General features: G+C 49.5%; 1 protein-coding gene across 1 annotated transcript in view; it reads left to right on the top strand.

Moving 5' to 3' along the window:
* The window catches only part of PXYLP1 (2-phosphoxylose phosphatase 1), a gene marked incomplete at both ends in the record, with an annotated part of 31112 nt that overhangs the window by 2741 nt on the left and 4474 nt on the right, over positions 1-23897 (top strand). Inside the window, 2 exons of the mRNA XM_080696604.1 lie at positions 15950-16108; positions 17634-17760. Of these exons, the coding sequence (XP_080552730.1) occupies positions 15950-16108; positions 17634-17760 (286 nt within the window). The remainder of the gene's footprint in view (positions 1-15949; positions 16109-17633; positions 17761-23897) is intronic.

The following is a 23897-nucleotide window of genomic DNA, read 5'->3' as shown; positions in this document are numbered from 1 at the left end:
ACTTTGAAATTTCCTCACTTTGGTAGATTGGTTGCTTTATTCACTTAAATTGTTTATTGATTGCTTATGATTATGGTATGAGATACTATACTGCTTCCTAATACAAAGATTTATACTTAAGGAACCCGGTGCTTTATTCTTACCCTAAAATATGTGAACTTTATATCTTTATCATTTCTTTTAACTAACTTTCGAATACCAAGTTAGTCCACATAATGATTCTAAGTAATGTATTTGAAGTTATCACATATAACTTGTTTTTTTCCAGCTCTAAACAACCAGTCTGGCCTTATTTTCTGAACTAATTATATGTTTTACTTTGTCTTGTTGGTAGTTTTCTTTCCCCCGGTGTTTTGAATATAAAAGAGTTGAAACCCAGGTGACGATGCAGAAATTAGGTTGTTTAAATAAGCGTTTCTTCCTCTGGGTACAGAAAGTATGCGGTGAACCCACATGAATTTATTAACTGTTTTTTGCATGTTTGACAGTGTGGGGGTAGGGAAGGGAATACCAAAAAGATTAAGCAACTTTTTTATAGTTTCTCAAACTATGTCCGTTTTTAAATGCTACTAATGACTTGATATATGCTAATAGTCCTTAGTAAAAAAAATTCATTTTGTATTTTCAAGTCTTTGATGTTATTGTTGTTAAAATACAACACAGGAGTGGAAAAATTACTTCTCAAAATGAAGGACTCCTGGGTTGAAACAAGGAAAGACTGTCAAAGTGTGAAGACTTAGGCATCATTAGTTATGTTTCTGCGTTTTCTGCTCATTTGTAAGCACCCAGTTTCCTGCCCTCCTCAGAATTTCCTTAATGATTATTTTGAGCTGTTTCTCCACGTTTCAACTGGGGCTCCCAAGATGGCGGGCCAGCTGCCTGCAATGGAGCCTTAGCTTTGGGTTTCACTGTCTGTTTCCCCATCGAGCAGCTGGCCACCCTGTTTCTTCTGCAAAACAGAGTTAATTATTGCTGTTTTGCAAGGTTGGTGTGGGAACAAGGACTTTTTGGGAAAACCCTTGGCTCATGGAAGCCTGTTTCTTCTGTACAATAGAGTTAATTGTTGCTGTTCTGCAAAGTTGGTGCGAGAACAGAGACTTTGTGGGAAAGCCCTTGGCGGGTAGAATCATAACCAACATAAATCTTTTAAGTACCACCATAATGCACTATCATTAGAAACCAGGGCCCGGTGTGGTGGCACATGCTTGTAATCCCAGTACTTGGGACACTGAGACAGGAGAATCACAGGTTCGAGGACAGCCTCGGCAACTAGTGACACTCTCATCAACTTAGTGAGATCCCAGTACTTGGGAGACTGAGACAGGAGAATCGCAGGTTCGAGTACAGCCTCAACAACTAGTAAGACTCTCATCAACCTAATGAGACCCTGCTTCAAACTAAAAATAAAATAGAGCTGGGGCTGTAGCTCAGAGGTAGAATGCCGCTGGGCTGGGAAGAAGAATTGAAATATGTCATTTATTTATTAGCTTTTAATCAGAGCACATTGGCTGTGATGGAGGTTAATCTATACCAAGCACTTGGCACCCATATCTGGGGGTCACTCCCTTGAGCAGGACCCTGACTGGCCAGAGCATGTTCCAAGGGAAATGTCGAGGGTAGACTAGAGCCCTGGATCCCCAGGTGGAGGGGGGAGGGTAACCTGCAGGAGCAGAAGCCACATTTGCCTTCGGTGTCTAAAGAGCCCTCTGCCAGAGGAGCTGGGGCTGTTCTGTGTGGTCCAGGTGAACATGGAGATTCATTTCCTTTAAGCATAAGGTAGAACTTTCTAGATGCGAATGGCCCACGGAGGTGGCCTGGGCGCTGCGCTCTCCATCAGTGGAGTCCGTGAACTCTGGAGGCTTGCTGTCCAGAGCGTACAGTCATTGCACCCAGTCCCATTTACAGCGTCTTTAAACTCTGAGGGTGATGAAGTTGATCCTTGTGGCTCCAGGGCCACGGGTATATGCACCTCTGTTCTTTAGTGAACGTTCTTTGAGTTTTCACCTGGGCTTGGGGCTTGCTCTCTCAGGGGCACAGGGGACTCTGTGTCCAGTGGAGAGGCATCAGGAGCAGATGCCAGAGAAAAACCAACAGAACACTCCAGCAGGCCACAGGCGCAACAGCCTGTGCGGATTCTAGCCAGATGGTGGCAATAAAACCCCTGTCCTGTCTTCTACCAGCCATGGACCGCAGCCAAGTTATTTACTCTTCCACACCTGGTTTCCTTTGTCTTTTGTTTTTGTTTTTGTCCTAGGGACTGAACCCAGGGGCATTCTACCTCTGAGCTACACCCCCCAGCCCTATTTTAGTTTTAATTTAATTAAATTAATTAATCTATTTATTTATTTTTGGTGGTACTGGGGGTAGAACCCAGAGGTTTTCTACTTCCGGGCTATACTCCCAGACCCATTTTATATTTTATTTGGAAACAGGGTCTCACTAAGTTGCTGAGAGCCTCACTAAGTAGCTGAGGCTGGCTTCGAACCTGCGCGATCCTCCTGTCTCAGCCTCCCAAGCGCGGGGATGACAAGCGTGCGCCACCACGCCTGGCTTAGTTTTTATTTTAAAACAGGGTCTCACTACGTTTCTGAGAGTCTCACTAAGTTGATGAGGCTGGCCACAAATTCATGATCCTCCTGTCTCAGCTTCTCAAGTACTGGGATGCCACCACGCCTAGCCAGTTCCCTCCTCTTTAAAATGGGGGCAGAGACCGTTCCTACCTCACAGGGCTGGTCAAGGATTCCATGAGCCGATGTCTATAGAAAATCTGCACTGGGCCTGACACATAGCAATCACCACCAATATGTTCATTAAATCAAAAGGATTGGAAATTAGTTATGGCAGGGAGGTTTGGGTGGGTGGAGGACAAGACTCCCAGTCCAGGCTGGGAGTCTGGTGACATCTCAATTTATCCTTGGAGAGAGTGAAGAAGCAGGGAAGGGCACCCTCCCCAGCAGGTGCCAAGTCAGAGAAAAGGAAGAGCAAGACCAGGTTAGTTGCTGTGTGTAGCTGTGACGTTGGGCCAAGGGCCCACCCCCTCCCACCACCGCATTCCATTCAGAAGGCTGCAGGGAGCCCCGGCCGCAGGGAAGACCTGGTCCCGTCTCCCATCATTGTCTTGAGACGCCCACATCCAGCCCGTATCTCCCAGAGCCAGGCCCTTGAGCTCCTAGATCCAAGCCTCCTGGGGAGCATATTTCTTAAGATGCTGGCTCCAAAACTAAGAACGAACAGCTTGCGCCCCCACTACAGAGTCAGAATGTTGATGGAGTGGACCTGGGAATCTTCCTGTGAGCTGGCCTCCTGGCTGGGCGTCATGTGCCTGTCACGCGGAGTCTGAGAACACCCTGTCCGGAGGCAGCTGGAGGAGGCCCAAAGGCTGTCCCGCTCACACAGGAAGTGGCCGACGGTAGCCCTGGTGGAGGTGTTGGCCCAGAAAGGAAGAAGCAGAACCTCAAAATGGGGCTTCTTAGCTGATCAGAGGGCGCAGGAGAACCAGGACGACCCTGGGACACTGTGACACGGGGGATCTGTAGACGCTTCATTTACCTACATGGTCACTCTCGACACTGTCCGGTCACCTTCTCATCCCACCCCAGGAGAAGCATGCAGGAGGCTGGAGGAAACCCTGAGAAGAGGCAGGGAGGTCCGCCGTGTTGAGCTGGGGGCTGCTGGGGCTGGCGTGGAGGGCAGTGTTCAGATCCTGGAGAGGAGGGCAGCGCAGGGAGGGGAGAGGCTTGGGGTGTCAGCGAGCCACACGGGTAGGTTCGCAGGTCTTTGGAGAGGCCTAAAGGCAGAATGGGGGCAGTGTCCCGCCTGGCGTGGGTCGCAAGTCAGGTCTAGGAGTCTCTGTCAGAAAGCATCTCTGGGAGCCGGGCGTGATGGTGCACACTTGTAATTCCAGTACTTGGGAGGCTGAGACAGGAGGATTGCACAAATTTGAAGCCAGCCTCAGCTACTTGGTGAGGCTTTCAGCAACCTAGTGAGACCCTGTTCCCAAATAAAACATAAAATAGATCTGTGAGGATAGCCCGGGGGTAGAAAGCCCCTTGGGTTCCATCTCCAGTACCAAAAAACAAAACAAACAAACAAAAAGAACATCTCTGGGGACTTGGTGTTCACCGTTCATGGCAGCCGGGCTGGAGGGAGACCAGGTCTCCCTTGAGCCTGTGGAAGCCACTGCAGACCAACAGCCCGTGAAATTGTTTGGTTTGGCCCAACCGTGTTTTCAGATTTTAAAATGTAGTTACCAATTTCACATAAACTTCCAAGCCATCTTTTAAAAAACTCCAGCAAGCTGAGGCCCTGCCCCTGGCAGGACAGCCGGGGCGTCAGGCTGCTGGGGAAGAGCAGCCTTCCTGTCCCCACAGTCCTGCTCAGACCCTTTTAGCCTCTCACCTGGTGTCCTGCAGGACAGACAGAGGGACAGAGAAGACAGAGGGAGAGAGGTCACCAAGGAGACAGCAGTGGCCAGGCAGGGACCATCGATAGACAAGGGCGGACTAGAAGGCAGGCAACCTTCCAGAAGTTCTCCCAGGGACAGGTGAGGAGCTCCGGCCCAGCCTGCAGGCTCAACTCGGTGGGGACCCCTCGAAGTCCATGGCATCGCGTGGTAGTGACTTTGCTGTGGCACAAATTTGGAGAAAGATAGCTGAGAATAGGCTGAGCTGAGATGCTCGGCTGCAGAGTGGGCCAGGCAGCGGCTGCTCCCCAGCCAGGGGACTCTGTTAGCCTCTGCTTTTTGCCCTGTGTACATTCTTATGGAGGGAAGAATGGGCCAGAGCGGTGGGTGTGAATTAGGAGGTTCACGAAGGTCTCTGGGTTTGCACAGCAGAGGTCTGAAGATGTAAGCCTTCCAAATGCCGGGCTCCGATGTGCTGGGTGCAGGTGGAGTACCCCGGAGTACCCCTCATCCAGAAGGCCTGGGACTGGTAGTGTTTGGGATTTGGGAATATTTGTGTGTATAGAATGAGATGCCTGAAGGATGAGACCCAAGTCTAAACATAAAATTTATTTATGTTGCATTATACCTTTTGCACATAGCCTGGTAGTTTTATCAAATTTTTAAAATCAATTTTGGGCATGAAGCAGCATTTCGTGGCATCAAATTTTTAACTCTTGGCATCATGTCAGTACTTTGGATTACTGGATCATTTATTTATTTACTTATTTGCGGTACTGGGGATGGAACCTAGGGGGATTCTACCTCCAAACTACACCCCCAGACCTATTTTTATTCTTTATTTCACCCTTTTTGAAACAGAGTCTCACTGAGTTGCAAAGGGCCTCACTAAGTAGCTGAGGCTGGCCTCGAACCGCGATCTCAGTCTCCCGAATGCTGGGATTACAAGGGTGCGTCACCATGCCCAGCTTGGATTAGTAGATTTTAAGATGAGAGATGTTTCACTTTTACTCTAAAAGCCAGTGTAAAGTAAGTGTGTGTGTGTGTGTGTGTGTGTGTGTGTGTGTGTGCCCTCTCTCCAAAATGAATGAGGCATTGATAGTGAAAGTTTACATTTCTAACCTCAGAGTTCTGTCAGATCTTATCATTATCACTAAAATTTATAATTCTGTAACTTTGATCACTTTTGATCCTTTTCTTGAAGATCTGTTTTCTGTTTGATTTCTGGGGGCTTAGCCTTTGCTTCCCCACCTCTTCCCTCCCGTCACTTCCCCTCCCTCCTCTCACTCTTAGAGTTTCTGATCTTGGGGAATTTCTCATAATTAGACGGCGGGGGTGGAGATGTGTGTTTAAGGATGTTAACTACTGCATGGTGCATAGCAGGGGGCGGGGGGGGGGCGCCTGCGTGTCCTACGCCTTTCCTGCACCCCGACTGTTTAGACCGTCTGCAACCTGTTATATAAAGGACCCGTGGCCCTTTTACATGCATGGGGGTGGGGTTCAGAGTCAGCAGTGGTGAATCTTCACTTTAGGGAAGAGGAAACGATCAGGGCTAGGGAATAAAAATCAAAAGCATCTGTCAAAGTAGCGAGTGAGCTGGGCATGGCGGCGCACACTTGTAATCCCAGCCTTCGGGAGGCCGAGACAGGAGGATTGTGGTGCACTGAGAGCCTCAACTACTTAGTAAGGCCCTCCACAATTTAGTGAGACCTTGTTTCAAAATAAAGAATAAAAAATATGGCTGGGGGTGCGGCTTGGAGGTAGAATGCCCCTGGGTTCCATCCCCAGCACCATAAACAAACAAACAAACAAACAAATAAATGAAGTAGTGAGTGAATCCAGGGAGATGCCAAGACCCAGTAGAGAGAGAGACAGAGTAGAAGACTGGACGTCTGGGGTTGGACCAGATGGGTGTACCCCACAGAGCCGAAGCAGGTGCCGCTCCCTGCTGCCTCTGAGGCTCCTGACCCTGCTAACAACCCCGCAGACAAGGTGGTGGTTGTCCAAGGGGTCCCTGATCCTCATTGCAGCCCCCCCCCAGCCTTTGGAGAAGATGCTGGAGAAGTACAAAAAGAGGAGTGGATGCCCCACATGCAGACATCAGACAGGCACAGGCTGTCCTACTGGCCCGTCTGCCCAACTTAGCAGATGACCCCTCCACTTCACTGAGCCCGGGGAGGAAGAGGACCCGGGTCAGTAGAGCGGCCCCTCCCTGTGAATCACTGCTGCAGGTCCCAGCATGACTGAGCAGCTGGGTCCCAGCCAGGACTCGCCTCTCCCCAGCCCCTGGTATCTGCCAGAGGGTGGAGCAGCGTGCAGGGGCGTCCCCACTGACTGTGTGGAAGGCGCCACCCTGAGCACCCAGGGCCACCCACCTGTCCCTTCACACAGCCAGCAGCTGCACCCGCCTTCTTGTACACCACACCAGTGGCCCTGGCCCTCAGGGTCCATTGAGACACCTCCAAGACAAAAGAAACTTACCTGCTGCTCTTGGGGGAATGGGGAGCCATGTCCTCGGGCCTCAGTGGGTCTGTTACTTTTCCCACCAGGCCAGGGACATTAGCACACGTGTAGGCCCAGCCAGGACACCCAGCCACGCAGAGCCACTAAAAGGCGCAGCGTGGGTTCCTCTGGATGGCAGGATTATGGGTGATTTTCCTTTCTTTTTATACCTTGGTGTCGAATGCCTATTTTTGGCATGAACTCGTGTTTAAATGAAGTGTCAAGATCCCTTTTTTTATTTGGGAAGAAAAAAAAAGAAAAACTTGTTAACGTCTGTCCCCAAAGCTGCTGGAATTGGAAACCTATTTCCAAGCACGTCTGTTCTTAGGCCTGGCCCCATGGACCTCTGTATTGTCCCTTGTAGCTAAGGGTCTTGTGAATCCCTAGAAAGCAAGTTCAAAAATCTGATATGCAGTCCTCTTTCAGGGGTAAGGAGCCATTGATTTTATCTGATTCTCAAAGGTGAGGCCAAGGGGCACCTAGGACCCAAGAAGAGGGTGACAGGTTTGGGGTTTTTTTTTCTAGTTCTTTTTGAAGGCCGGTTCCCGATAGCTCCACCATTCCTAGCTTTCCTTATGACTTGGAGTCTTTGGTGTTTATCAAATCCAGGAGGTCTGTTAGTCCAGGCCAGTTCCCAGGGGCCTCTGAAGAGGTTGGGGCTTTCTGACCCCTCCAGGAGGCTCAGGTTCGGGCCACAGTGGAGACCCCCATGCTTTGGCAACAGGTGGGCCAGCAGGGGATGTTGGGAGGCGGGGTCAGGCAGGGAGAGCCTTCGAGGCGGAATTCCTGGTAGGGTGTGCCCAGCCCCAGCCCCGGGGTTGCCAGCAGTGCACAGAGGCTACTTGCTGTCTAAACACTGCCAGACTTTGCAGACATGTAGTAAATTCTTGCCTAACGTGGTTCACCCTGAGGCAACACTAAAAATGAGGAAGACACCAGGCACTGTGGCGCACACCTATAAACCCGGTTTAGGGAGAGGCTGAGACGGGAGGATTGTAGGAGGATCATCATAAGTTCAGGACCAGCCTCGACTATTTAGTGAGACTCTGTTTAAAAAAAAAAATGGGGAAAACAGGAAAGGTCGGTGGTGGTATCATAGCATGACTCCAAGTGAATACACTAAAAAGAGAATCGTGGGTTCAGCTGTTTCATCAGTCTCTAGTCTGCGCAAAGCCACGCATCTTGACGTGTTCAGGTGTGAAGCTGGCTTTTCACACTTCACCTGGCTGGTGAGACTCCACCCTCATCCTTAAAAGTAAATAGCCAAAAGAGAGCCGGGCGTGGTGGCGCACGCTTGTCATCCCAGCATCGGGAGGCTGAGACAGGAGGGTCGTGGTTCGAGGACAGCCTCAGCTACTTAGTGAGGTCCTCCTTTGCAACTCAGTGAGACTCTGTTTCAAAATAAAGAATTTAAAAAAATAGGACTGGGGGTGTAGCTTGAAGGTAGGATGCCCCTGAGTTCCATCCCCAGCATCACACACACACACACACACACACACACACACACACACACATTTTTTTTTTTTAATAGGCAAAAGAGATAACAGGACTGTGGGCTCTTTGTGGTGGCTCTGGTTTCCACGCAGCAATTACAACAGGCATTTTTAGATTCCGATAATTTAGTGGGCTGAGGAGCACCGAGGGGATTGTGGGAATTGACTGGAGAGCAAATCATTATTCCTCGGTCTGACCGATGAGGGAGAGAGAATTCCAGAGGCTTTTCGGATTATCAGGGGAAGGAATCAGAGAAATGAGGTGGCGGGCTGGGGGCGCTTTAGTGATGAGAAGGCACGATCGCAGATAAACCGCTGTAATTAGGGGAGCAAGCACAGCTGCTACCGGCTCAGAAGCGGAGGGAAGCTGGCTTTCTGTGTCTCCATGAAGTGCGTGGACACAGCCCGGCAGCCCTTCCAGACCCCGAGTTAAAGGGAGCGCCTTCCAAGAGCCTGTTAAAAATGGAGACAGTCACATCCGGGGGCGGGGGGATGTGCAAATGTCATTTCTTTATCCCTTTGCCAAGGTCCAGTCACAGGTGACCTTTCAGGGCATCCTCCCCACCCCCAGCCCCCAGGGGACCATCTTCCTTCATCTTGCAGATAAAGGAAATGGGGCAGAGAGGGGTGGCAAAGATTATACAGCCGGGGAGCCACAGAGACAGGACTGGACCCCACACCTCTGCGGTGCCTCGTGAACCCACATGCCTCCGGCCCCAGGTCACCTCCCCGCAGCCCAAACTGTGGACAAGCCAAGCGTGGCAGTGGGATGGCCGAGGACAGGTGTCGGTGGAGTCCCAAGGAGAGGGTGAATACAGCCCCTGAGGATGTGCCGAGCCTGGGGCTGAGGGCCAGGCCAGAGCAAGCCGGGCCCTGGAGCAGATGGTGGCCCCAATAGGTTCTTTGTAGCCTGTGGTGAAACTTGTGGAAGCAGCTGAGCCCAGGGACAAACTGAGCCCACACGGTCGTCCCATCACGTCACTGCACCGGGACTCCTGTGGACCCCGATGGCTAGCATTGTCCTTTTTTTATGTAATAGAGATTGAACCCAGGGAGATTCTACCACTGAGCTATACCCCCAACCCTTTTCATTTAAAGTTGTTTTTTTTTTTTTTTTTGTGGTACTGGGGTTCCTGGAAACCCTTATACCTCCGGGCTACACTCCCAGACCTATTTTTATATTATTTGGAAACAGAGTCTCTTAAGCCAGCGAGGCTGGCTTCAAACCTGTGCGATCCTCCTGTCTCCACCTCTCAAGTGTGGAGATTACAAGCGTGCGCCACCACGCCCAGCTAAAGTTTTTACATTTTTGAAACAAGGTCTCACTAAGTTGCTGAGGCTGGCCTTGAGCCTGCAATTCTCCTGTCTCAGCCTCCTAAGTACTGGAATAACAGACATGCAGTTATTCCAGTTTCTGCTTTTTTATTTATTATTATTATTATTATTATTATTATTATTATTATTATTACAGTACTGGGGATGGAACAACTCAGGGGCATTCTACCTCCAAGCTACAACCCCAGCCCTATTTTTTATTTTTTATTTTGAAACAGGATCTCTCTGAGTTGCTAGGGCCTCACAAAGTGGCTGAGGCGGGCCTGAAACCGCAATCCTCCTGTCTCAGCCTCCCAGGTACTAGGATTACAAGTATGTGCCACCACGCCTGGCTCCAGCTTTCTGCTTTCTAGATCTAATCTTCCAGGTGCCTGTATCATAGAGGAAGGGCTGACAGCCAAGTCACACAAGCATAGGGATGGTAGAGGTAACACTTTGCAAGCCACCTGGCTCCTCCTACAAAGCTGTGTCCTGCAGGGGACACCTGCTGTCTTTTCTGTCAGTCTGGCTGGCGCCCTCGTCACGGCCATGGGAACCTCTGCCCGTGGTGCCCGCAGATGCACCCTCTGTATTTAGTGGCTGAGGTGGCCAGCAGGGGACCAACATGGGGCAGCATCTGTGGTTATATCCGTGATTCTAAGAAGTTTCCTGGCTACTTCTGGGAGGGAGGGGACCCGAGGAGACGCCTTGGACATAATGCTCTGACATTTCTTGAGAACTGAGACCTTGTCAGCATTTTTATACAAAAGTGTGTTAGATGCACAGACAGGATGAACGTGGTCTTAGAGGAGACGTGGTGGTGGCTGGGGGAAATCTTTCCTCCTATCTGGCAGCCGCACTGCAGAGAAAGCAGGTGGTTATCAACTTACCCTGCTATTCCTGGAGTCATGGTGGTGCCGTGGCCCAGGCTACTCAGAGATTCAGGTGTTTTGTTTCTACATAAACAAAAAGGAACTTCTGATACCCTCCCATCTGTTTTCTGTCCCCTCTTGCTTTTTTCTTTTCTTTCTTTCTCTCTTTCTTTCTTTTTTCTTTTCCTACTGGAGATTGAACCCAGGGGCCTTCTATACTCTCAGCCCTATTTTTTTTACATTTATTTATTTATTTATTTATTTATTGTGGTATTGGGGATTGGACACAGGGGCATTCTATCTCCAAGCTACATCCCCCAGACCTAGTTTTTATTCTTTATTTTGAAACAGGGTCTCAGTAAGTTACAGAGGGCCTCACTAAGTAGCTGAGGTTGTTCGTGAACCCAGATTTTCCTGTCTCAGCCTCCTAAGTACTGGGATTATAAGCGTGTGCTACCACAACCAGCTATTTTTTACTTTGAAACGGGGTCTAAGTTGCTGAGGCTGGCCTTGAACCTGCAATCCTTCTGCCTCAGCCTCCCCAGTACTGGGATTACAGACATATGCCTCTGTGCCCTGCTTTATCTTTACCCCAACACCCCCACAGTCCCTTTCTCTTGCCTAATGACACCTGAACTGCTGTCATCTGCTTGGAGAGTTACAGCAGAGTTTCAAATTGTCCTCTGGGGTGACTGGAGGAGCTGGGTCCTGGGCAAGGCCTGCTGGCACAAGCACAGCCTCAGAATCACAGGCCCCAGCCACCACCGCTCCCAGAGCCTCCGAGTCTGTCCCTTGGCCTCCTCTGTGCAGCTAATCAAGGCCAGCCCTGGAAAGCACATGTGGCCGGTGGCACAGAGCCAGGACAATGGCGGCCTCCACCTGCTTGTGACCTGCTCCTTCCCACTCAGAGGCCCACTGGACCAGATCTCCTAAGGACCTGTGGTCTCCATCCGCCACCACCATGTTGACCCTGGCCGCACAGCCTGGCCTTCTCTCCCCGATAGACCGGCTGCTCCCAGCCTTCCAGGCCCAGCCTGGGCGCTTTCTCTGGGAGGCCTGTCTTGGACCAGCCCACATCCCAGGCTGCGTAAGCAGCCCCTACACAAGAGGAGTCCCTGAGATACTTTGCACGGTGCCTGGCTTGAGGCCGGCCTTCCATCCAGCAGGCAGTCTTGAAAGGCCAGTGGGTGAGGGAGATAACCATAAACCGCCCTCATCTCCACCCTCTGGAGGTTGGGGACACGGGGTGACAAACTGGGGCACACCCCTGCTTCCATGAGCCTAACGGCTGCAGGGACTTATAGAAGGTTGTGAGAACCTCCTGGGCATGCAGGGTGGGCTTCCTGGAGGAGGGGACTCAGGGGATCAGTCGTGGAACTGGTCAGATTTGGGGAGCAGTGGTGTAGAGGGGTAGACCTGCAAGCAAACAGAGGCATGAGCTGGGGAGGGGACAGCTCTGAGCAGCTGAGAACTAGGAGAACCCAGTAGGGTGTAGAGGTCGAGAGAGAGCTGGGGAGCCGTCTCAGAATCTACTGAGACGTACAGTTCAAAGCAGTCTCAACACTCATAGACAAGGCCAGTGAACCCTGGGAAGCAGCAGATAAGTTTCTGGACAGGAGTTCTTCTGATTATTCTCTGTGGCTTCTAAACCATGACTTCCCTGAGTCTGACACGACTCATTTGGACCCAGACAGCCATAATAGCCCTCACCCCGTGGGGTGACAGCTGAGCCAGGGTCCCCAGGAGCCCACTCCCTCCATCCTCATCTTCTAGGGTCTCCTTAGCTGTACCAGGCACAGAGGGAGCAAGCCGCATTCCCTGCAAGCCGTCAAGGACTGAGGGCGCCGCCCAGGGAGAAGGGCCGGCCATCAAGACGTCATCTGCAGCTAGCATCCCTTGTATCAGCAACAATCCCCCGGTATCAAATTAGCTCCAGACACTTGAGCTGTGTGTTAGCTTTTCTAGCGCCTTCTAGTTATGGGGGGGGGAAAAAGTAGCTTCAGGAGTAGCAATAGATCTAGTTTTGAACTGATGAGAAGCCAACTCTGCAGCTGATTGTGATTTTAGTAACAATTAATGCATGTTAAGATATACATGTATTATCCAGACGTTATAAAATATATGTATGTCCATACATATAGACTACATGTAGCCGGGTGTGGTGGCGCACGCTTGTAATCCCAGCATTTGGGAGTCTGAGACAGGAGGATCGCGGTTCGCAGCCACCCTCAGCTACTTAGTGAGGCCCTTTGCAACTCAGTGAGACCCTGTTTCAAAATAAACAAGGAAAAAATAGGGCTGGGGGTGTAGCTCAGAGGTAGAACGCCCCTGGGTTCTATCCTCAGACCTGCAAAAAAAAAAAATAGACTACATGTAAAATGTGCCTACTATAAATACATAACACAGATATACATGGTGGGGGGTATGTAAAATAACATAGACATTTATAGAAAAACAAATGCCAATACTTTTTCACAACCCATTCCAGCCATTTCCCAGCGGAAACCACTTCGGTGTCACGGTAGACATCCTTTTAGACGTTTTCCATGCATTTACGTACCAAAGAAATGTCTGAAAATTCATTCGTTCGTAGTTTGTGTTTTCTCTGCACAAAGAGGATCATTTCGGTGCCCGATGACTTGGCGCACTCACCTCATCTTTGGTTCTTTTTCATTCTTTTTAACGGAGGTAGAATATCGCATAATACAGATACCACATTCTGTTTCTCTGATGGTAGAAATCTAGGTTGTTGCCCTTTTCTGATATGACTGACTGCAGTGAGTCTCTTTGGCCGCACATCTTTGAACATGGGAATTGCTATCTTTTTAGAATGGATTCTGAGGCATGAAGAAAACGAGACCAGGAATAAAACACATATGAAACACTTGCCTAACTGACCCTGGAAGGTTGTCCTGAAAGGTTCCTCACACCTTCGCCAATATCCGATGTTATCATTAAAACATGATTTTCCCCTCTGATCAGAAAAACATCGCATCCCATTGGTGGTTTGATTTTGTATTTTTTTTAACTTTAAAATAAATGTGAACATCTTTCCGCATACTGATTGGCCATTGGTATTTAATTTTCTGTAATTCGCTTGTTCACATCCTTTAATGAATTTTCAGCTCTGGAAGCTCTTATGTCCTGTGGGTCTTAAGCATTTTCTGTTATGTATGTTGCAAATATTTTTCTCTCGGTGCATTGTTTGTCTTTTATCTCTGTTTATGTGGTTGCTAAAGGGAACTTTTAAATATTTATGTAGAAGAAATTAGGGAATTTAAACTGATTTTAGGCTAGCGGCTGGTCCCTGTTTTAGCTATTGTTCAGATGTCTGTATTACGTATCATGGCGATGAAAGTTAAGTAGATTCATGGACACGCTTATTTGCATCGATTTCCTTCAGTGGGTAGATGTTAGAAGGAAGAGTTCATGTGAAGGTGTTTTAGAAAATCTGTGATTCTGCGAAGTCTTTCCTCAGCACGGAGAGATGGGAAACCCCCTCTCTCTCTGTCTCATGAGACAGAGGCCATCCATGGGGACCCAGATCACCATTCTTATAGACCAGCATCGGGAGGGAAGGAGCCTCCCCGGGTCTGCACACAGCCCTCCCAAGGACAGGCCACAGCCAGCCACTCTGTTACTACCCTCTTTGGCTCTGGTCACCTGTCACCCTGCCAGGGGGCGGAGGCACTGTGATTGACAGTTCACCCAGACCACACTGAAGCCAGGAGGCTCATGACAGACCTGCTAGCTGCTCAAACATAACAGATGCCAGGTGCCTCCCCAACACCAGAAGACAGCGGCAGGAGAGCTGGTCTAGAGACAGAGGAGCGAGCGGGAGTCGGGGCTCCATCTACCACATACCTATGCTCGGTCCTTGGCATTTTCTGTAAAGTGATCTCGAGATCAACCAAGCCAGGTGCGGTAGTGCACGCCTGTAATCCGATTTATTGCTTGGGAGGCTGAGACGGGAGGATCACAGGTTCAATGATAGCCTCAGCAACTTAGCAAGACCCTCACCAACTTAGACCCTACTTCAAGCTAATATTTTTTTTAAGCGATAGAGGTGCCGTTAGGAGGAAGAATACTCTGGGTTCAATCCCCAGTACCAAAAAAAAAAAAAAAAATCAATGAGCAGACATCTGCCTATGATCTGGCTCTGGGAGGCCCCCAAAGCACAATTAGATGCTCCTGACTCCACACAGACCATTTCTGGTGAGGACCTGTGACTGAGTGGCGTAGAAGAAGAGACGGGTACTTCTCCAGTGGGAAGCTGACTCCCTGCTGCTACACTACAGCTCACCATTATTATTATTATTATTATTATTATTATTATTATTATTATTATTATTATTTTACTGGGGATTGAAGTCAGGGGCATTCTATCTCTGAGCTATACCCCTAGCCCAATTATTTTATTTTATTTATTTAATTTTTTTGTACTGGGGATGGAACCCAGGGGCCATTCTACCCCCAGCCCCATTTTTTATTCTTTATTTGAAACAGGGTCTCACTGAGTTACAAAGGGCCTCACTAAGTAGCTGAGGCTGTTTGTGAACCGTAATCCTCCTGTCTCAGCCTCCCAAATGTTGGGATTACAAGCGTGCACCACCACGCCCAGCTATTTGTTTATTTGGGTACCAGGACTAGACCCAGGAATATTCTACATCCAAGCTACAATGCTAGACCTGTTGTTTTTTTTTATTTTGAAACAGTGTCTTGCTGAGTTGCTGAAGTTGGCTTCAAACCTGTGATCCTTCTGACTCTCCCAAGTTCTGGGATTACAGGCAGGTGCCACCATGCCTGGCTTATTTTATTTTACGGTTGTACTGGGGACTGAACCCAGAGGAATTCTACCTGCAAGCTACGACCCCCACCCATCCCTTTTTATTTCTTTTGTTTTGAAACTGGGTCTTGCTGAGTTGCGGAGAGTCTTGCTAAGCTGCTGAGGCTGGTCTCGAACTTGTGATCCTTCTGTCTCAGCCTCCCAAGTACTAGAATTACAGGCATGCACCACCTTACCTGGCTTGTTTTATTTTATTCTATTTCATTTCATTTTTATGATGGCATTGGAGATTGAACCCAGAGGCATTCTACCTACAAGCTGTACCCCCCCCAGCCCTTTTTATTTATTTCTTTATTTTTGTTTTGAAATGGGGGTCTGGCTAAGTTGCTGAGAGTCCCACTAAATTGCTGAAGCTGTCCTCAAACCTGCAACCCTCCCGTCTCAGCCTCCAAAGTACTGGGCTAACAGGCTTGCACCACCACGCCCAGAAGCCCCACCCTGATTCTGAGGAGAGAAATCCAGCCCCACCTCGAGACCCTCAGGGACCCCGATGTCACAACCTGCTCTGTTCTCCCCGCAGTCCACCTGATCCCGCTGTCGCCGGCCAAGAATGGAATGAGTGGGAAGAGTCGCAAGAGAATCATGCCCGACCCGGTGACGGAGCCCCCCGTGACGGACCCCGTGTACGAGGCTCTTCTATACTGCAACATCCCGAGTGTGGCTGAGCACAGCATGGAAGGTAAGCGCGGCCAGGGACCCAGTACCTGCTGGACACCCCTGTGGGGACGGGTTCTCCAAGCAGCATAGCAGTGGTAGGGGACTGAGCGGCCTGGGTGCTCCTCCATATCAAAGGGGAGCTCGGGGCCCCGCCCTGTACACTACTGGACTACGTTATTGCTTTTTTTTTTTTTTTTTTTTTTTGGTGGTACTGGGGTTCCTGGAAGCAAGCATTTCAACCTTCAGGCTACCCTCCCAGACCTATTTTTACATTTTTATTTGGAAACGGGGTCTCCTAAGCCAGCGCGCGCAGCTGGCTTCGAACCTGCGCGGTCCTCCTGTCTCTGCCTCCCAAGTGCAGGGATTACAAGCCCGGCTTACGTTATTGCTTTTGATGGCAAGGGCTCGCTAGCAGCCTTCCACAAACGTGTGCCCATCACCACTCCCCAAGAGAGACTTCGGCACAATGGGCGAGCAGCCTTGACCAGACTCCAAGGCTGGACTCACCTTTGGCCACCTTGCGTTCCAGGGTAGACCCACGCTAGACCCGGGGTGTCCTGGTGTCTTGCCATAAGCTGTGAGCAAACACACTTCCTCACGCAAGTTTTGCCTTCCTGGGTGTGTATCAAAAATGGTGTGGTGCCGGGCGTGGTGGCGCACCGCTTGTCATCCCAGCATTCGGGAGGCGGAGACCGGAGGATTGCGCTTCATGGACAGCCTCAGCTCCTTAGTGAGGCCCTTTGCAACTCAGTGAGACCCTGTTTCCAAAAAATAAAGAATAAGAACTAGGGCTGGTGGAGTAACTAAGAGGCAGAATGACCCCAGGGTTCCATCCTTAGTACCGCAAAAAAAAAAAAAAAAAAAAAAAAAAAAAAAAACACCGGTGTGGTTATTTCTCTATTTATGTCCTGCCATGTTTCATAAATGTTAAAGCAGAAGGCATTGCTTCCAATTCCTTCCTTTCTTCCTTCTTTCCTTCCTTCCTGAGATTGAACCCAGGGCATCTTCTGTGTTACTCCCCCAACCTATTTATTTAATTAGTTGTTTATTCATTCATTCATTCATTCATTTAGAAATAGGGTCTTGCCAAGTTACTGAGGGTCTCACTAAATTGCCAAGGCCAGCTTTGAACCTGCAATCCTCCCGTCCCAGCCACCCAAGTACTGGGATCACAGGTGTGCACCGCCACGCCCAAAGCTTTTAGTATTTTCCAGGGCCTCCCCTGTCTGTGCCTGTGAGCGAGCCCACGCTAGTAGTCAAACCCACAACTCACTGGCCTTCATCTCCAATCAATCACACCCCAGAGCCCCCTGTCGTTTCTGGGGGATCTGGGGACTTATCTAGGCCTCTCACCTGCCTCTGTCTCCCTGATGGGGCTCTTCAGCCCCCCCACCCAGCACAGCAGCCCCTCCCACGGCTCAGGCCCCTTGATGGTGGCCCCGCTGCTCCTCAGATCCCCAACACAGGCACGACAAGTGCTTCCCCACCCCTTTCTAAAGGGAAGGACAGCCGCCAAGTGGTGACCAGACAACATGCTTCTCTCGCAGGTCACGCCCCGCACCACTTCAAGCTGGTCTCAGTGCACACGTTCATCCGCCACGGGGACAGGTACCCGCTGTACATTATCCCCAAGACCAAGCGGCCAGAGATCGACTGCACTCTGGTGGCCAACAGGTAAATTGTCCTCGCTCCAAAAAGCCATGCTCAAGAATCTTCTGCCTCCTGTACAGGAGGAAACTGCAAGATGGAAGCAGCCCTGCGTGGAATGCCACGGGATAGCCCAGGCGGGGACAGCGGAGGCGGCCCCGCAGACAGCTGAGGTTCAAGCTCAGGCCAGTCCTGAAGCCTGCCTTCGCACTTCAATTGGAGAAATCTAAAGCAGGGTACTGAGAGCACTGGGCCAGGAGTCCTCGGATCCCGCTCAGCTGTTCCGATGGGGCAGCAGGCAAGACCCTTGGCCTCTCTGGGCTCGGCCTCCCACCTCTGCCGTGGGGATGCCGATGCTGGGTTGGGGTGGGGAGGAAGAGAGGCACCCGAGGAAAGGAATTAGCCGCTGCAACGCCGCGTCCCTGTGACATGGTATTTCCACCATTTTATTTCTCGCAGGAGGAGAGGCAGCCTGGGCTCAGTTGAAAACCCTTAGGACACCGGGCGTGGTGGCGCCCGCTTGTAATCCCAGCTTTGGGGAGGCTGAGACAGGAGGATCGCGGTTCGCAGACAGCCTCAGCAACTTAGTGAGGCCCTCTGCAACTCAGTGAGAACCTGTTTCAAAATAAAGAAGAAAAAATGTCTTTCAGAGGTAGAATGGCCCTGGGTTCCATCCCCAGTACCGCCAAAAAAAGAAGAAAGAAAGAAAGAAAGAAACCTTTGGAGTGAAAAAGAGCTGAGCAGAAAGTGGAAATTGCATGTTTGGTAATGGCACAGCCCTAAAATTAGAAGCAGGGTTAGCACTGAGATGCTGGGCTGTGCCTCCGCAGATGCGGCTGGTGCACGGTGCAGCCCGGCAGAGTTTCCTGAGTGAGGTCAGGAGATGGAGGCGGCGCTCAGTGGGGAAGGCGTTGTTCCGATGGAATGCTGCCGGGGTGCCAGCCTGGCCTGGGCAGGGCCAGCCCAGTGGAGTCATGGCCGCCTCTCTGCAGCCAGGGCTTCGGGTTAACCCCTTGCCCCTCGAACCTTCTCCCTGGCCAATAACACGGGGAAGATTAAGTGGCCCGTGTCGTGTAAAAACATCACGGGGATCTTATGCACTCTTCTTGTTTTTGCTGGAGGACGTGGTCCTGGCAGCCTGGGTATCTGCGTCTTCTTTCTTCCGCTCAGCAAAAGGGCTGAGTGATCTTGTGTCTTCAGGTTGGAAAACATCCTGGGTGCGGAGCCCAGGCCATGGGCTTCCCCCACGCTCTGGAGTCCTTATTTCAAACTCTCTATGGCACCCCCTCCTGTAGCACCCAACTTTGTGCCTTCTGGGCTTCCCAGTCCCCCATCCCTGCACAGCCCACTCCTATTCCTCCTTCAAGGCCCCTTAAGATGCCCCCTCCTCCGGGAGGCCCCCCAGTACGTGTGGGCGGCCCTGATGCTGTGGCAGGCTCTAAATATGCCTGGCTCACCAAAAAGTGGGGTGCACGGCAGGACTGTCCAGACAAGTAAGGTTAGAGTAAAAAGCTTAGAAACCATCAAGCCGGGCGTGGTGGCACATGCTTGTAATCCCAGCATTGAGGAAACCGAGACAGGAGGATCGCAGTTTGAGGACAGCTTCAGCTACTTAGTGAGGCCCTCTATAATTTAGTGATACCCTGTTTCAAAAACAAGAATAAAAAATAGGGCTGGGGTTGTAGCTCAGAGGTAGAACGCCCCTGGGTTCCATCCCCAGTACTGAAAAAAAAAGAAGAGGAAGAAGAAGATCCCTTGCCTGGCACAGTGGCATATGCCTGTTGTCCCAACTACTCAGAATCTGTCCCTCAGGGATGGGGCAAGGGTGGAGGCCACTTGTGTGGGGCATTAACCCTTCAGCTTCTGGACCCCAGAGTCAGAAGAGGGCAGCTCAAGTGGCCCAGAGCAGGTTCACTGCACTGGGCCTCTTTTAAGAATGTATTTACAGCTGGATGTGCTAGCACACACTTGTAATCCTAGTACTTGGGAGGCCGAGGCAGGAGGATCGCAGATTTGAAGCCAGCCTCAGCAACCGAGCAAGACCCTCGACAACATAGTGAGACCCTGTGTCTAAATAAGTAAATAAGAAGCCTTGGAAGTGTAGTTCGGAGGTAGAATGACCCAGTGCAAAAAAAAAAAGTACTCACCATAACAAACCAACTTATTACTTATGTGTATGTGTGCTTAAAGAGAGAACTAATCAAGAAGTTCAGTAGAAAGAATGAATGAAGTACAATAGTTCCCCTTTTCTGCAAGAAATATGTTCCAAAATCTCCAGTGCACGCCCCAAACTGCAGATCCCAAACCCTTCCTCTGCTGTGTTTTTCCTCTGTCTACGTACCTATAATTAGGTTTAATTTATACGAGGCACAGATTAACAACACTTACCAACAATAAAATAGACAGTTATAAATAAATTAAAAGTTATGTGAAACTCAGTACTTGGGAGGCTGAGACAGGAAGATTGCAACCTTGAGACCAGCCTCAGCAACTTAGTGAGACTCTCAGGAACCTATCAAGACCCTGTTTCAAAACAAAAGTTAAAAAAAGCTGGGCATATAGCTCGGAGGTAGAATGCCCCTGGATTCAATTCCTCATGCCTCAAAAACATCAAAACAAAAGTTACGTGAATGTAATCTCCAGGCTTATTTCTAGAGCTTCCCAGTTACCATTTGAGCACAGGTAACTGGAACTGTGGGAAGAGGGACAGCAGGAGCAGGGGAGAGTACTGTAATTAAATATGCGTGCCCCACCTTCTTCCACAAAGGTCTGGAAGTAGCTCCTACACGTACAGAATGGTCAGCTGATAAAACCAGGCCAAGGGAAATGAGGTCAGAGTCAGACAGCAGGGGAACTGGGTCCCTCAAATGGGAGCTGCAGAAACAGCCCCACAGAAGATCCAGCAGAAGGGACCAGGGGGCCCAACCTGGTTTCGTGACCCTGTCAACTGCAGAAAGGGAAAGAGATCAGGCCTTGGAAAGGTTCAGATGCTGCAGGCAGTGATGTGCCGTGCTTGCTGATTGGCCGTCGCGTGGACCAACCCGCAGGCCTTTCTCATCAGACATCAGAAAGGGGAAATATGCTCATCCCCACGTTCCAGAATGGAGAGCGGAGGCGCAGAGAGGGGAATGAGTCACCCAGTGCCAAGCAGGCTATTATAAAGCTTTGGGGCATCCCAGGGCCGAGGGCTCAGCCTGTCACGGGCACGGGACCGGAAAGCACAGCAGGCAATTAGGTCCTGCAATTCTCCCTGAGGTCCCGAATTCATTCTGCAACCCACTCAGTCCAACAACTGTTCTCCGTCCAGGGACAGTCAGGTCCCAGAGGAGCCCAGGGCCCCACTGGGGCAGAGACCAGTGCACTGGGACACAGGAGAGGAGGAGCAGCCAAGGCCCTTCTCTGTGAATAGTCAGAGCGGCCCCCAGGGACCTAGCGACCGCTAGCTGGGCTGGGAGCAAACTCATGGTCTAGACAGAGGGCGGCAGATGCTGAGAGTTGCCGGGCCCCAAGCAGGCTATTGTCCAGAAAGCCCTTGAAGCCGCCCCCATCCGCCCACATTAAGGCCGAGTGGTCTACCTCTTAGGATTATATCCTCCTAGGAAGAATCATGTCTTTGCTAATCAAGATAAGTTGTAACAAAGAGACTCAAGAATGGATGCCTTAAATAACAAAGAAGTTGGTCTCTTCTATGGATGAAGATCAAATAGGATGATGTGGGCCTTGGCTCCACCCACTCATTCAGGGCTCCAGGTTCCTTCCGGGTCGTGGCTCCCAACATTGTCCAGGGAGATCTGCACAGCTGATCACGGTGCTACCAGGTCTGAATGGCAGCCAGAGAGAAGGAAGAGAATGTGGAGGGGGTCTAAGCCCAGAACTGGCATACAGCCTTCCCTCCCAGCAGTAATACTCAGTCACATGGCTCTGCGTCACCTCAAGGACCTCAGAAATGGGAGTCAACCAGGTTCTCTGCTCCCAAGAAGGAAACAGACTTTTTAGCATACAGCTAGTAGCCTCACCCACAATGACTGTTGTCTTTAATATTTCCACCAAAATCTGTTTTGTTTTGTTTTGTGGTACTGGGGTATTCTACCTCCCAGCTACACCCCTAGCCCTATTTTTTATTCTTTATTTTGAATCAGAGTCTCACTGAGTTGCAGAGGGGCTCACTAAGTAGCTGAGGCTGACCTCAAACCGCGATCCTCCTCTCTCAGCCTCCCGAATGCTGGGATTACAAGTGTGCGTACCACCACGCCCAGTGCAAAATCCATATACTTTAATAAACAATATGGGAACTCATCGTATTTGTTGCTATGGAGTTTCTATGGAACCTCTAAGGATAAGACGCGTCCCTGGTGAATTCAGCCTCATGTACTTTTGAACATCTCTCGTGCTAGGACCCCTCTGGGTTGCAGGGATAAAGCAGTAGGAGACCAGACAGGCCAAGGCCTGTGTAGTCAGATCCAGGATACACCCAAGGACTCCAGTTTCCTAGTCTTCTTCCCATTAAAAACGTATAGCCATTTTTTTTAGCCGGGCATGGTGGCGCATGCTTGTAATCCCAGTACTTGAGAGACTGAGACAGGAGGATTGCAGGTTTGCCAGCAGCCTCCGCTACCTAGTGAGATCATCTGCAACTCAGTGAGACCCTTTTCAAAATAAAGACCAAAAATAGGGCAGGGGGTGCAGCTCAGAGGTAGAATGCCCCTGGGTTCTATCCCCAGTACACACACACACACACACACACACACACACACACACACACACAGTATAGCCATTTTTTAATCTATTAAGAAAGCACAGCCATTTGATATCTATTCCGTAAGTGAAGTTTTTCCTCAAAGAGTCTTCATCTTTCTATGCCATAAAAAAAAGAAGCTATGATGGATCCAATTAGACATGAAAGCACACGTCAGACGCCCTGAACACCTGAGATATCACGGCAAGCACAATTTCCTAATGAAATTTCACTGCTAAAATTGACAGCAAAGCTTTCTCAGATCCCCCAAAATTGCCAGCCTGAAGCAGCGTACTTGACTCCTATCGACGGATAGCCTCTGTTTGTTTGTTTGTTTGTTTGTTTGTTTGTTTGTTTGAGTACAAGATGGTAGAGGCATACATGCACGCATCGCTCACTTAGCCCCCATTACCTCCCCACTCCCTCCTCTGTTTCTGTGGATTCATAGGGGCGCCCTCCGTGTCAGGCCGCACATTTTATTTTCTAGTTTGCAAAAATTTGTGTGCCTTAGCCTCAGGCAAAATAATACACTCTGTTGTGTTTTTTTTTAATGGAAAGACACAGTTCCCCTGCAGCCATCCAGGGTGATTTACTAGACACGACTGCATGTCAGAATTAACATTCTCTAATTTCAAAACATATTGTTTAAGAGATGGCTTTTTTTCCCCCAGCTTTATGTTTTTGAAAGATAATAAACTCATCTTGGCAGCAATTTTTTAAAAACATTGCCAGAGTTAATTGGGTTTTCAGACAGCAGGGGTTTGCCTGAGAACAATTTATCTTTGCCCCTTTTCATGCTGATTCCTACGCAGCTTGGTTGTGAGCTCTGTTCATTTCTGTTCTTCTATAAAATGTATACACTTTCACGGGCCATTTCATTATGCAAAGAAAACATGTATATACTCATGGGTCATTTCATTATTCAGGGAAATTGCATAATAGTGACTAGAAAAATAAACTACATTTGGATAAACCATGTACATATCTCATGGCAGAAATATAGAGTTAATCTCAGAATCTCATAAATAAATGATTTTTTAGCCGGGTGTGGTGGTACGTGCCTATCATCCCAGTACTTAGGCGACAAGACAGGTGGATCATAGGTTCAAGGCCAGCGTCAGACATTTAGCAAGATCCTGTTTCATATTTTAAAAATAAATAAATAAAAAGGGCTGAGGGTGTAGCTCATTGGTGGAGTGACCCTACTGTCTAGTCTCAGTACCATAAATAAATAAATAAATAAATAAATAACTTTTTAAACTATTTATTATCACCCCACATTAAATGCATGTGAATAATGCTTTACAAGCTTTAAAAAAGACATAGAGATCTTGGTTACCTCATTCAGTTAACAGTGTTTTCTAAAGGGAGATTTTCCAGAGGTCAAAAAAAAGAAAGGACTCAGGGTTAGCTAGGTAAAGGTTGTGGT

The sequence above is a fragment of the Muscardinus avellanarius genome (assembly GCF_963383645.1).
Source record: "Muscardinus avellanarius genome assembly, chromosome: 5".
Taxonomy (NCBI): domain Eukaryota; kingdom Metazoa; phylum Chordata; class Mammalia; order Rodentia; family Gliridae; genus Muscardinus; species Muscardinus avellanarius.
This window is presented reverse-complemented; position numbering and strand designations above follow the sequence as displayed.